Source organism: Xenopus tropicalis, chromosome 5 (genome assembly GCF_000004195.4).
Source record: "Xenopus tropicalis strain Nigerian chromosome 5, UCB_Xtro_10.0, whole genome shotgun sequence".
NCBI lineage: Eukaryota > Metazoa > Chordata > Amphibia > Anura > Pipidae > Xenopus > Xenopus tropicalis.
In genome coordinates, this window is record NC_030681.2 from 104,239,331 (window position 1) to 104,255,114 (window position 15,784).

At 37.7% G+C, this 15,784-nt stretch overlaps 1 protein-coding gene across 1 annotated transcript; it reads right to left on the bottom strand.

Annotated features, from left to right (window-relative positions):
• Positions 1-634: 634 nt before the first annotated feature.
• On the bottom strand, positions 635-12,044 carry cldn1 (claudin 1). Its single transcript, NM_001015704.1, is given in 4 exon segments — positions 635-2,756; positions 3,713-3,797; positions 4,549-4,713; positions 11,671-12,044. Coding segments are annotated over 4 exon segments (636 nt in total). The 5' UTR covers positions 11,894-12,044; the 3' UTR covers positions 635-2,593.
• Positions 12,045-15,784: the final 3,740 nt, after the last annotated feature.

The window sequence follows — 15,784 nt, forward strand, 5'->3', positions numbered from 1 at the left end:
TAATGGTAGAAACAAAAAAAAATCTTAGTGCTATAGTAGTAGCAGTGTTGTAACTATATGTATCTATTAGGGAGCAGACCGCAAAACTCAGTGGTGTTTTATCTGTTACATGCTATGTAACCTGTGCCTTTTCTCTCTTTTCCAGCTTGAATGGCTGCCCCCATGGTTACACAGCAAGGTATTTATATAAACTATAGTAGTGTTATGTAATGCTATAATAGTGGCAGAATTTGTTAAGCTTTGTATCAGTATAGTAATAGTATTAGACATAAAGAAACTTCTTACTGCTACAGCAGTAGCTACAGAAGCAGAGGAACGCTAGTGCTATGGAAGTATCAGTAAAAATAAACTGTAATGTGAAACTGTATTTTTGAAAATACTCCATAGTGCTGTAGTAGAGGTTGCAGTGGTACAAATAGAGAAAATACAAGTACTATATTAAACATTTATAGAACTAGTGCTAAGTCACTGGTAGTAGAAGAAGAGATAATACTATAGTAGTACAGGTAAAAATAGCAGTGGTGGACATAAAGAAAATCTGCACACTATAATAGAACAACATGATGGGACATGGCTAGTTGTAGATTATGTCTGTACTCCGTTTAATCTAGTTCAGAAATGAAACAATAATTTCTTGTAAAAGTCTTATTTATTAAAAAAAATCACATAAGGAAAGTAATCCATTAAAACTGACTAAAAATGGCCTGAAACCATGTCTGTACATTGTACCCCATGCTTGGATTCAGTTCTGCCTTGAAACAGAATTCATTACTATTGCGTATTGAAAATAACAGTCACATACAAAAAAAAAATTAGAATACAGAAATAACACAAAATATAACAAATTCTAACAATTTATATTGTACCAAAAGAAAGGGCTAAAGAACTATGATTGTTGCTGCTAGTTATAAATGAAGATATAATATACAGTAAGGATGAAATAATGACTTCAATCATGTAAATCTTTAAAGGGACATGAATGGGCTATAGAATTCCATAGTGTAACAAAGAGAGAGATAGGTGCTATCTTTTTTATATCTGGATAATATTGACAAAATTATTGTACAGGATTCAGTTGGCCATGGGCTGGCCTAAATATTTTACTCACTGAAATAAAGTTAGCCCACAGTGCTGGATGCAGGGTTTCAGCACAATAGGAGAAGTGGTTTTGGCATGACTTAACACAACTGAATGGGGAATGTTTACCAAAAATGTTTTTGAGGGGAGCCCAGAGAGAGTCTAGAAGCTGGGAAGATTGTCTCTTTTCTCCATTAGATACTTTTGGAAGCCCACCTTGAAGGCCAGTTACAGTAAGATCAGGTGCTGAACACTGCAGTCCTATATATTCTTGGAGCTATGGCTTAATGACTGATATGTTTACATATGTTTATAAATTTTCTGTGAGCTCTGGCCAAATATTTGGTCCCAGAAGAGGCCCTCACCAGGTGCTAGTAACAGGTAACAGGCTAGTAACAGTTGCTAGTAAAAATCCCTACTATTAAATTGACATATTATTGATTCTGTAGGGACATATCTTATATTTTCATCTACAGCTTACATTTTGATATTTTATAAAAAAGCCACAAAAAATGTTTTCCTCTAATAGATGCACAGAATAGTGCCTGTACTGTAAATAGTAAACTATGAGTTCTGCAATTGTATTTATTGGCACATGATTACAAATTTTCTTTCTGAAACACATCAATATAACAGTTTGCCTTCTTAAACAGTCAATTTTTATCATAGAAAGTATGGGGATGCCTTAGATTTTTGACAAGTGTGAATGCTGACATCTACATTTTTGTTGGGATAAAACTTGGAACACAGAGTTGTGCATGACAGTGATAGTAGATCAGGTAATACAACTTTAGCACATTTATACATTTAGCTCATGGAAGATATTTTGTCATGTCACCAAAGTACTAGAGATAAGGAATTTCTCCTTATATGAAGCATTACGGGTAGAATAGGAGATATATAACTGTTGTTGTTGTGCTTAGTGCGGGCAAACCTTATAAGTGCCAGATTGACTAACATTTTATTAAACACAATAAAAAGCTTTATAGGGTGCTTTGTTGGTATTGGATTTTACAACCCGTATGGATTGTTCTCTTTAATGGCTTGTGCTGAACTGCACAGGCTGCTACCATTACTGTAGATCTGTTGCTCAATTCTAATTTGTATTTATTGTGGGGCCCTCTATTCAGAGGCCTGGGCTGCTGTTTTGCATGCTATTTGATTTTAGTCTATTTAATTATAATTAGACATGCTGTATTGGATTAGGGTGCAGGTTTTGCACAGACAAAAATATGACTTAGATTAATGCTGACATCTGTATAACCTTCTGTTTTTTCATTCATATTGTTGACTTTCAAGATTTTAATATCTTCCTGCATTAACTTATCACTGTCACTGGTGTACTGGGTTGCTAAATGACAAGACAGCCTTGTTCTGTTACTGAAAAGAAGGATGCAAGTGTATTTTGTTGCTGAAACTGAAGGCAATGCAATGCCTTTAAGAATAATGAGAATGTGGAGAATAATGTTCTAATGTCTCCATGGCAGTAATTCTATTCAGTATTTCCGTTCCTCTGTTACACATAATCTTTTCCAGCAGGTGGTGCACTTTTGTTGTAGCCTCTTGGTGGTGGGTAGGAAGTCTCTCTTCTGGGACAAGAGCAGCAGAGCAAGGCACCTCCAAGGATTGCCAGTGCAGCACCGGCCCATCCAATAAACAAGGCAGGGCCAAACTCATATCTGGAAAAAGGATATTTACATTAAATGAAATCACTGCATAAAACAAAAATAAAAAACATATATTTTGCTAAAAATGCCATTTTTAAATAGGCAAAAGGTTATCCAAGTGTTCATAAAGTTATAGATAAACAAACAGATTACTTTGCTATACAATGCCTTCATTAAGGGCTGCTGAACAACTAAGTATTAAACAGAAATAAACTGAAAGATACATTACATGACAAGTAAGAAAAATGAAGACTGTTGACTGTTGTCATCAGTCCTCCTAGTATTAGGGTTATCCAGGGACTCGTCCAGTTTGGAGACTAATACATTTTTTTTTACTTTGAGCAAACCGGTGAAAACTTGATAAATACTCTTTTTTTTCTACCTTAACTACTATTCCATGATAATCAGTGGTGTCATTAAGAAATGTAACTGTACCTATTATTGTGTATCATTGTGTAAAGGCTCATTTGCAATGGCCCCAGATACAGATCCATACCTTAAATCATTTCAACATTAATTAAAGACAATAGAATTGTTCTACCTCCAATAAGGATTAGTTATTTCTTAGTGTGCATCAAGTACAATGAACTGTTTTATTATTAGAGAAAATCACTTTTAAAAATTTGAATTATTTGACTAAAATGGAGTCTGTGGGATATGGCCTTCCAGTAATTTTGAGCTTTCTGGATAATGGATTTCCAGATGGATCCCAAACTTGTATATGCTACAGAGGAAAGTGTTACTAGTATTACATACTGAAAATGCTGTTTTCATTAAGTTTGGTCAGTGCAAAGGGACTACATTTTGGCACTGATAGTTCCCCTTTTTTGTTTGATAAAAACAATTTCAGGTTTGGTCCCCTATAACTTTATTTTCCTTTGCGTGATTCATTGACATATTGGCCTTGCCATTTGCAGATTGTAGTGAATGAAATGTTTGTTGATTTACCATGTTCTGGTGCTACTTACTTAGAATTGGTTGGTGTGAACACGTTGTAAAAATCCTTTGCAATTTTATTTCCATACCAGGCTGTGGCTATTAAAACACAGAGACCTAAAGAGAAAAAATATGTAAATTTGTGTTAAATTTATGCTCATATTGTGATTAAAAAAAGGAAATAGTGCAAAAGATATCAATAGCGAACAAGTACAGATTGGCATTAAAGTTATTGCATATACTGTACTGTGTGTGTGCTATCTCTGTTTTGGAATTAGGTGTGCAATTTATAACCTTGTTTAATCTGTGGCTCGAGTGGCATTTACCTCTAGGTCTAACTGCCCTCTTTAAAGCCTGTAATGCACCAGCCCATGATTTTTACACCAGTGCTCTCTTTATGAGTAGGTTAAGTATTATTCAGACTTTGCTGGAGTAAGTCTTAGACCTTGGGTTTCCTATAAGGTTTGCCCAATCATACCGAAGATTGTTCCAACTTAAGTGCATTGCTATCAAGCTGGGTAAAAGCCAAAACATTGTGTAAATGTACAGTATATGGAATAAGGTACCCCCTATTGTAAAATGTAAGGATATTAGAAATCACAGAGGAGTTCCATAACCATAACAGGGACACAGGCTGCATACTGACTGCTTTTGTGTAGATTATGGAATTCCAAAGTAACCATTTGTATTTCATAGCTTTACATCAGCGTACATATCTGAGAAAGGTCGGGGACTTAAAAGTAAGTGAATTGGTCTTGCTGAATATGGGCTTTCTCTTGGATGTTACATGGTGTCACAAATGAGTGTCTGATAGAGGTAGAATGGTACATAATCATAGATTTTCCATCTCGCCAAAGTTTTCTCTTACCTGCAACAATGAAGAGTGCTCCTCCCACTACTCCAACCTTTGCCTTCTTCACTTCATCATCCTGAAGACATGTCAAGCATTTCATCCCTACTGCTGCAATACACATGGCAAAGAAACCAACAAGAATCCCGCAGATCATCAGTGCTCGGGTAGCCTGCATAGTGCCTTAAAAAAGAAACCATAGCTCCATTAAAAATAATCAGATGTAACCTTTTAAATGCTAATCTACATTTTAGTGTTAATTTAGCTTGTTAGGTTAAGGTTTTATCTGTAAAACCCACAATGAAAATAAAGTTGTGGAAAACGTATTAATAATAATATTACAAATAAACGTGTAACAAAAGTCTTCAGTTGCTTTATATGTATTGCTACAACTACAAGCCTACTGAAGGGTTGACTGGATTTAATTTTTTAATTATTTTTTTTTTTATTACTAAAAAATTACGGAAGCCCATCTCCCATAGACTCCATCATAAGCAAATAATTCTGATTTTTAAAACTGATTACCTTTTTCTCTGTAATGATAAAACAGTACCTTGTAACTGATCCTAACTAAGATATAATGAATCTTTATTGGAGGCAAAACAAGTCTATTGGGTTTATTCAATATTTAAATGATTTTAAGCAGACTTAAGGTAGGAGATCCAAATTACGGAAAGATCCCTTATCTGGAAAACCCCAGGTCGCAAGCATTCTGGATAACAGGTCCCACACCTGTATTTGGATTCATTTTTTCAGTTCAAATAGTAGTAAAACAGCTTCAGATCCTTCAAGCAGTGTTTTTAGACCATATCACTGTTCTAAAAAAACACTGAAGGTCATATCATTTGTCATATCATTTGTCTCAGATTTAGTTATATAATAAATATATATATATAATATATAGATTATAATATATAATAATATAGGAAGCCCTAAAGCTATAAACGCAGGGGCTGCATGACAAGGGATCCAAATGACCAGCAGCCAGATTACACTGTTTTATGTTTAAAGATTGGAAAAATCAGATGCAGCTGTGATTGGGTGAGAAGCAGTAAGTTAAGGAGGGGGAAAGCTGGGCCAGGGGGTGGAGAAGGATAGGGATGTGATGTCACAAAAGAAGGAGTTCACTTCCTATCTTCTGAACAGGTAGAAACATCCCACCCACCCTCCCCTCTTTTTTGCATATTTTGTAAAATGCCAGGATATTTTCTTCTTTATGCTCTCATATTATCTATTAATAACAGAATGTGAATGTTTTCCTATATGCACTGTTATATTGTGGTTTCGGTAACACTATACAGTATGAATGTGAGAGTCTGCATGGTATTAATTTTGTTAAATAAAAGTCAAATCCTTGATCCAGGGAATTTTCCGATCGCCAGGGGGGGTCAGGAAGGAATTTTTTCCCTCTTGAGGCATAATTGGCACAGGCTTCAGGCTGGGTTTTTTTTTGCCTTCCTCTGGATCAAAACAGTGGATATATGTTAATGTATTTTAAGTTGTTTCTGTCACAGCAGCGGTAGGACCTTGCCAGAGTACTGCACAGGAAATTTTAGAAGAGGGAGAAAGGAGCTTCTCTCCTTTGACTGCACGGTGGGTTGATTGATACAGACGCTACTACTGCTTGTGCTAGGTGACAGCCCGCTTGGATTTCCTGTCATCGAGGCACGGCAGATTCAGGGCCGGCAGCAGGGCTGCTGAACTTCTCTCATGGTGGGAGATGCAGCTCCTGCTGGTAGCAGAGTTTGGGGCCATCCTCTCTGTAGGTAGAGGCAGCCCAATACAATGGATATAATGACATAGTGCTGATCTCAAGTCTTCAGTAAGGAACAGCAGAGCATAGTAGCAATCTCTTATGGAATTCTGGCTTTGAATATTGCCTTGGGGTGAGGCTGGCAAGGTCCTATTTATTTGATAAAATGTAAATAAATGCTGTGGCCTCTTTTTACCCATTTCCGGCTCCTGGTGTTTTATTAATGTATGTAACAATGGGGTTCAGAGGGATGGCTGAAGGCAAAGGGAAATTGAGGAGTCCCCTTGTCAGGGATACACTCTGTGCACACTTTTACCCTAATATGTAATAAAATGCTCTAACTTTGGCCAGAAGCAGTAACCCATAACAGCCAATAAGATGTTTGCCTTTAAACAGGTGACCCGTAAATGCTTCCTGTTGATTGGTTGCTATGGGTTACTGCTCCTGGGCAAACTTAGTGCCTTTTATTACATAACCCCAATAAACTCTAGACTGTGACACACAGGCCTTGGTTTCTCACCCTGGATGTTCATGGTTGGGGTTTTCATACATAAATTATACAGGGTAGAAATAATCCTCCTCTTATTGAGACACACCTAAAATGTACTCTTTGTCTGCCATCTCCCTTAAGGCAACTGTGATTCTCAAAATGGTGAGGTGGCAAAGAATTTGCCATGCCAAAATTTGACAAGCCTTCCTTACTCAGGGTTAATAGTGCAATAGTTCTAGTAGTGCAGCTTAGCATTTATGTTAAAATTACCGCATAACAGACCTTTTGTTGACCTTCCCCATCCCTCCTTTATTAGAGGGCACCTCCAAAGTTTTGGAATGATTGACTTGTGGGTATGAAAAGAACTGATAAAACCTTTCTCGCCATGGTAAAAAAAAATTGATTTCTGCACCATGTTTTCACAGAGACAACACTTGGACCTAGTTATACAGGCAATTGAAAGATGCCTAGGTCTTGTACCTGTGTTCTGCACATATAGCATGCAATCATATCAACAAACCACAACTGCCTACTCATAGTCAGTTTTGACAGTAACCCATATTTCCAAAGCTGAGATGGGCCTGAATGGTTTTTACTAAGACCCCCTGAAATTCCTTAGCAGCCCCTTGCCCTTTTTCTCGTAGCGAGAACCTTTACCAGTGCACTCAGCAACTCTGCCAAATACATTTAAGTTCTGATGGTAAATAAAAGGGTTTGTCAGAATAAAAACACAGACCTTTATTCGGGAGTTTCTCTATGTAATTTTTGGCAGCTTTACTATTATTTTAGCAGCAGAGGACAGGTTAAAAAGTGTTTTTGCTGTGGAGTTTTTACTGATACTAGATTAGGTGACCATGTAATAACATCTTTATAAATCTTCCTGTTGTAATTCCTTGCCAAGTCCTTACTTGAAAAAGTAGTAACATGTTTAACTTGCAAGCAAGTCTGCAAGTCTGAACCAGAATCTGCATTTCTTTGTTCATCTGAAATACCCCAAGCCAAGCAACTCTTCACATTTCATGGTCTGACTCACCTTTTTGCATATATTATATATATACATATATATATATAAACAAGCAAGAAAACTTACATTTTCATGTTACTATAGCATTGTGTATTGTGACACTTCTAAACAAGGTGCTGATGGGATTTTAACTACACCTGGGTCACTTATAGGAATTTCTATAAAGTTACAGTAGACCAAAGACAAAAAAAATGGCAAATTTAGTGAGAAAAACAACATACAATCTCAGGTTAAAGAATATGAGGGAACAGAAGAAGTTGTAAACTGGCAGTTACTGGGGCATGAGTGTGTGGGTGTGTATGTGTGAATGGGGTGACAAGGAGGGGTCACCAGAGAAAATGTCTCGGTATAAACCTTTTAAAGGCACAGTACAACTTCCAGTTGCATAGATTTTAAAGCTCGTTATTGGATAGAGTTGTTCCAAAAATGTCAAACCTAGATAAGGTTGCAGCCAGTTCAAATATTTAAGATAATATTGGACCATATAATGTATAGGAACCAACAAATATTTCCTTAACAAAGTAGCTGTCCAAAGTCTACAGATTTTAGAAGTCACAGTCAGCTGGCTGAATTAGCTGATGATAATGAGGATTGTATTATAGCAAATATTATGCTAGTATGTGTTCTATCCATGTTATACATAGCAAGGGTTGAGATGTGCTTATTTTCTACATAGGCTGCTTGAACATGGTGTATTTCCTTGCATGTAATGGAATAAATATTTGGATTTATTGTTGCGCTGAGTAAATTTTGCACCATCTTTCGTAGGATTGTATTTGCTTATATCTTAGTTGGGATCATGTACAAGGTACTTGTTTTATTATTACAGGGAAAAAGAAAAAAACCTTATTAAAAAGTTAAATTATGTGAATACAGAGGAGTCAGCGGTAGATCACCTTCCTGAAATTCGGAGCTTTCTGGATAAGGGGATCCTATACATGTACAATAATCAGCATATAACATGTGGCACCCTCAATAAAAAGAAATTTGAGACCTCTGAGTAAAAGCCATTCATTACATAACCAGTGCTTACCAATACGAGATGGGGACATTTGCTATAGTTTATGACCAAACTGCAGGACAGTAATGTATTTCAAGACAACTTTGATTTGATTAGAAACTAAGCTGTTACAAATGTCTGTTTCACACAAGGGAGGAGGGCTAATTTGTGTAAAGCATGCAGCCTTCAGGGCAAATGTTTTGGCTGGTTTGATCTTGTCTGAGCAGCACAAATTTGTGAGAACCTGCTTGTTTTGTGTCTTGCAGCTACTCACCTATACAAGAATGAGACTGAGCAATTAAAGCAGGGATTGGTCTTCTTTACATGTTCCAAAATGGTTTTTTGAATGAGTTCAGTAGAACATTACATTTGTTCCTCAGTATAACCTAACTTGCTTTACAGCTCCCTTCTTGTTATAAAATGTTTGAATATTGGTTCTTAATAAATAAAGAATAATAATAAAATAATATGCAATGTCAGCCCTAATGCAGACTAATGATAGCACCTTAGATCCATTGCAGAGTCCTGTGCTTCTACCAGGGCAGGAAGATTTGCAAGAGACAAGGACTGTTCAGTTCCTTAAGCAATGTCTTTTAATAATTAAGACTTTTGCTTTAACTGTCAGGCTATTCTGCTTACTTACAACAGCTACATATTCCTGAAACATTAACCAGGCATAAACATTTGTTCTCATCCAGGCCAAATGCATTTGGCACATTGGCATTGTCAGAGAAAGTTGCTTTCTTATTAGTATTAAAAGGACCAGTGTTTGGGATTAAGTGTAGATGTCCTCAGTTGATTTTGAGGTTACAAGTCTCCTTTATGGTTGTGTGTCTTAGTTTTACTAACTAATTGTTATCTGTATTGTCCAACATATACTGATAAAATCATATTAAATAATAATAAAAAACATAAATGAAAGATTATTGTATAAAGAATGATCAAATATTTTTGGATGCTACACAGGGGTATCAGTGTATTATAAGCAGGACACACCTTAACTGATTGTATTATGAAGGAATCTTGCAGGAGGGGCTGCTTGTTCTCTGCTTTGTGAACTTAGAATAACTGGTGAACTATCAACATCTAAGAAACATAAGAAAAAGAATCCTGCCCCCCATATGGGCTCCCAGTCTTTGAGTTATCCAAAAACAACATTCCCTTAGGAAGGATGTTATCCTTTGTGCAAAGAAAAATACCTAACTCTAGCCCTTTATAAACAATACTAGGGTGTCCAGCAAGGAGGCAGCTATTTTCATATATAATTCTCTTGTGTTCTCAAGTGGATCCTTTTAACCCATTTACAACTGCCACACAGGGTCATTCTGTTCTGAAAAATGTTCATAAAACCTGAACATGGCCTCAAGCTGTTCATGGACACTACAAATGAAGCATGTACTCTGGCAGTATTAAAACAAAATATGATACCATGCAGCTGCTGGAAATAGCAACTCCCAACATCCTCTATTGTTTGCATGCTATTAGAGGATACTGGGAGTTATGATTCACTAGAAGGTTCAGCACTCCTGTTTTTTAATACATCACAAAACAAATCTTCAGGAGTTCTGTAACTTGAGGCATTCTTCATTTCATGGTTAGTGTTATGGACTATTTCATATAACACCAGGTACCTTCTCTTTGGACAACCTAATATACTTATGTTCAATGTTTTCCATAGCCAGATGGCTGTCATGTCACGTTTAGACTATTTCATATAAAACCAGGTACCTAACTGTGGTCAACCCAATAAACCCAATAAATCCAATAAATCGCAATGAAATAAGCAGGCTGCTTATCAATGAGCCATCAATAGAAGGTGATCTTGCCAAGCCTAATAGCATTTCTACCTCGAAACAAATGTGTTTTACTTATTGACTTAGAATTCATGATTTTCAGCAGGCTACAATTATTTTGTCATATTACCAGCAAGTTAAGATAAACACCATGCCAATGTATTATAATAATATTTAAATTGAAGCTGGTATTTTATAACACCAACATAAACTTGTCATTTCATTGGTAATAACTGGATGATTCGTTGTCAAAGGTGTAGTGGCACTTAGAGTATAATTACACATACTCTATCCATCAATTTTTATAGCTCAGTTTCTCTGTTGTCATCAAAAATTCTTGTTTCAAATGTAAAGTAGTGGACTATCAACAAAGAAGGGAATGTAAAAGGACAAAGGCCTGGACCAAACATATCAGAGCATGTATAAATTGATATACAGGTATTGGACCCCTTATCCGGAAACCCATTATCCAGAAATATCTGAATTACGGAAAGGCCATCTCCCATAGACTCCACTTTAATCAAATAATTCCCATTTTTATAAATGGTTTCCCTTTTTCTCTGTAATAATAGAACAGAACCTTGTACTAGATCCCAACTAAGATATGATGAATCCTAGTTGGAGCCAAAACAATCCTATTGGGGTTAATTACTGTTTAAATAATTTTTTCAGTAGACTTAATGTAGAAGATCTGAATTACAGACAGACCCCTTATCCAGAAAACCCCAGGTCCCAAGCATTCTGTATAACGGGTCCCCTACCTGTATATATATATAGAGAGAGAGATAGAGAGAGAGAAAGAGAGAGAGAGAAAGAGAGAGAGGGAGAGATTTTGAAAGACAGTGCACACGCCCAGGTGCTGCGGCCCAGGTGCTGCCACAAAAATAATATCAGCATGTAGAGCACTCATGTACCTAAAATTATCTGCGTTCAATTTGTGCACATAATTTAAGTCCAATGAGTGCTCTGTGTTCTACATGCTTATATATATATATATATATATGCACACATACTTTTGAGCATTTAAGATAGCCATAGAAATATATATTATCAAATGAAATTAAAAAAAAATCTACTTACTGTCCAGCTTCAGCAGCGAGTCATAGGTTTTGCACTGCATCTGCCCTGTGCTCTGCATTACACAAGACATCCAGAGTCCTTCATAGGTGATCTGTGCTGTGATAATGGCATCCCCAGCAAACGATGACATTTTCCATTGAGGGATTGCAATACATACTATAAACCCAATCCAGCCCAGACAAGCTAAGGCGAATCCTAAAAGTTGCAAGCCTGCGTTGGCCATCCTTTTGAGTGGATAAAATAAGTTACCACTTGGCCACCCTCTGAAGCAGGAGCTTGTCCGCTCTTCTGTAGTCTAAGGAGGACCTTTAAGTAAATGTAGACTGAAAATTTCTCAAGTCAGAAAAAAGTGGAGAAGGAAGAGTTCATCAGTGGTCGTCCAGGTCTATCTTCTAACTGAAAACTTCTGCTTATCTGCCTTATTTAAAGTGACTTGAGTTCTCCTCCCAGTGGCAGTCCTTAGAATTGCATTGGCTCAGCAGGATAATCATTTGCAATGAAAGACTCATCACCACCTCCCACCACATTTGTGACACCACAAATGTTTTTTTCTGCTTGCTTTGACTGCAGGGGAGTTAAAAGCAAAGCTGATTCCAGCAATGTAGTCATTGTTTTGTCCTCATCCATAATACATATTTTTTAAGCCAGGTGTTTTTCACCAAGCTATAGAACAGCCATAGAATTTGCAAGAGCTTTAAACAATGCAGTGGAAAAATAAATGAATCAGACACATTAAGAGTAATGGTTGCTGACAAACTGTCTCATTACAGACTTTGTAACTCAGTTGCGGTCAGTGTCAGAGGTTTTAGCCCTGTGTGTTTGGGCTAATAAAAGACATGTTAGGCAAAACATCATAACAAATATTTCAGGCTAAGACTTTTTTTATAAACACAAGAGAAAATTGTTAATTACAAAATACTTAACTGTTACCCAGGACTTGTATCTGGGGGCAGTGCTTGGTGGGTGCAAGGCAGCCCTGGCGCTCTTTATATCATATGTGATGACAAGCAAGTTAGGGGGTGGGTTAAGGAAAACCTACAAGCTTCCCCTAGCCCACCCCTTATAAATGCAGCACTGTATTCATTGGGAAAACATAGGTCCTTGTGTTCCATTTGGGCGATCATGACAAAGGCGGTGTGCACAATGCAAAAACATGGCTGCTTGTTCCTGCTTTTTTGCACATTGTGCCCTGATCCCCAGTTTGTAAATGTATTTGTGCAATCCAGAAAGGTACCTGCTTCCATATATGCTCCTGAAATTACTATCAGCAAGGTTGCAGCAATAGTTGCAATTTCCTTGTATTAAATGCATTAAATGCTAATGCTTTTATTAACTTCATACGCAGGTGATACATTCAAACACAAATCCAGGGAACATAATTTCCAAAAATGCCCACTAATTTGTATCTATTGGTGCATCATGAGCAAGTTGAGGTAGGTGCAAGTTAGAGGGGTAGTTCAATCAAACCACTGCCTGGTTCCTAAGGTAATTTATATTCTAGCAACCAGATAGCTGCTAAAATTCGAAACTGGAATGCTGCTAAACATAATAAACTGCGAAAACACTGCATTGTGAGTAAAAATCATGGCAACCAGGGCCAGAACCAGGGAAAGGCAGATGAGGCAGGTGCCTAAGGCCCACAGAACGGGGGGGGGGGGGGGGGGGGGGTTTAGGCATGTACCCCTCCCTTCTGTCTACCCCTAGTTCTGCCTCCTACCAGCTTATCACTATAGCTTATTGAATCACCTTCTACTCATCACCACAGGGGGATCTCAACTTGCCCATCACTCCTACTTGTTTCCTCCCCCCTCATCACTGCATCGCGCAACTACAGAGGGAATGTCAGGGTTTGATCAAGGGTGGGGCTTGCCTTGGGTGCCTAATACCCTTGGCCCAGCACTGATGGCAGCTAGTGATGAGCCAGGCATTGGTTCGCGTAGAATTTCTGCGTTTCGTGGACTTTTTCATGAAACGGGCGCAAAATTTCTCATAAAAAAAAAATCACACATGCGCGTCACAAAAAATGATTGCGCGTTGAATTGTTTTGCCACTTTTTATTTTTTTTTATTCTGGCGAAGTGAAATGGGACAGATTCACTCAGCACTAATGGCGGCTACCATTTTAATTTTGCACTTTGCACATTGCACTGCATTAGTAAATCACCCTCTTTATATGTTAATTTCTCTACATTAACATATAGTACTTGAATATCTGAAACTGTATCTGTTTTGTTCTTCAGCCAGCAAATTGTCTGAACAGCCAGCACATTGTCTGAACATGATCCTAGCTTTCTAATGTAAGACTACTCTGTCAAACCTTCAGCAGTAAAGTTCTTCAAACATTTATATATTTACAGTGATATTTGCAGCTGCACTGTTCACAGCTACATTGTTCCTTCATTCACATTGGCCCCTCTGTAAGAAAAATTTTCTGCTACTAATTTCTCTGCATACTGTATGTACAACAGGAGCATGGTGCTTTGTTGTAAATCAACATCACTTCCAGCATATAGTAGTGGGGCTTAGAGTGTAAAAACAGTAAGCATTGACAGAGAAAACTTGTGTGTTGATATCACATAGCTCTGCTCACTGGCGGACGGTGGCATTTTTCAACAGAAGGCTCATACATCATGGTACACCCCTGCACTTCATGTTTATGGAAAAATGTTTGGCAATAATTTAGTGAGCCATCAGATCACAGCTGTAATCCCCTGTACCTTAAAAGAAATGGCTCCATTAGCATAAATCCATCAGATTTTGTGCTACAGTATACAATGCTGTTAAAAGAAATGTTTTTTAACCACATGCCTGAAAGAGTAGGAGGAAAACAATTGACCTGACCTCTTCCTCTTAGCCAGAGGGCAAGGGTGGGGTAATAGAAACACAACTATGGCTCATCTGTAGTGGAGCCCCAGGGAATCTGTAAATATTATGGCCCCTACCCAATAGCATGTATGACCTATCCATGCCCCCTATCCTATGTATTATATTGTGATAATTAAAAATCAGTTTTGCCTTTTGCATGCCTAAGGCCCATAGCATACAGGCTTTTGTAATCAAAATGGCTCTCTCAGCGGGAATAACAGTAACCGCCCTTTTCTGCCAGGAGCCACTTATTTTTATCCTGAATGGTAAATGCATTCAGATAGATAATAACTAGGAACATAGCATTTGGAGTGATACTGCCTTAGATTTCTGGTTTCTGGTCACTCACAGGCAATGCATTCGCCCTTCAAGAGAATAGGAAACTATTGCTGTTAGAAATAGATGTTCCGTTACTGTGGTGCTCCCTTACATGATTTCAGCATTCTCAAACACCTTGTGCCAGGGGTCTAAGGGTACTTACCCACCAGCTATTCATTATTGAAAATGTAGTAGACTACACTCTCCCATGACACATCAACACCCTATATGGTAGAGGAGGTAGGGATCAAATGTGATCAAACTTGTAACAACAAATTTGTTTACAGGTTATGTGGTCACCTTCCAAAAAACAGGTTTATAAACTTAAAATAAAAAAACTTTAAAACCATCACATTGCAAATCAATCCTGCCAAGGAGTTATTATGTGCTGGGGAGGAGACAGTAATGCCCCTGAGATTTTGGAGATCTATTTTGTGATTGGCTTATTTTACTGTCAGTAGGAGAGAATTTTGTACCCTGCTTCAACTGTCTAAGATTGGAGTGACATGGGAGCTGTATTATTTTAGTATACCCACCAAAAAGTAGGGAATGGGTGTCAAGGGCCTGAATATAACTTCATTAACTCACTGCACACAGGGTGAATCAAAGTGGTTATGACATGATATGCTCTGTACAATAAGGGATCAGGCCCCTGGTTTGCTTCTCTTCTCCCCCTACCCCAAAACACACTAAATAAAGGAGTTTTCATAATGTTTCGCCAGGCATGGATTCGTGGCGAATTTCCACGGGCGACAAAAGAACAGCTGCGGGCGTCAAAAGAATAGCCGCGGGTGACAAAAGAACTGCCACGCGACAAAAGAAAAGCCATGGGCGACAAAAAAATAGCCATGGGCGACAAAAGAATAGCCATGCGACAAAAGAACAAATTCGCTCATCGCTACTAATAAGTTGAACATGGACATCACCTAATT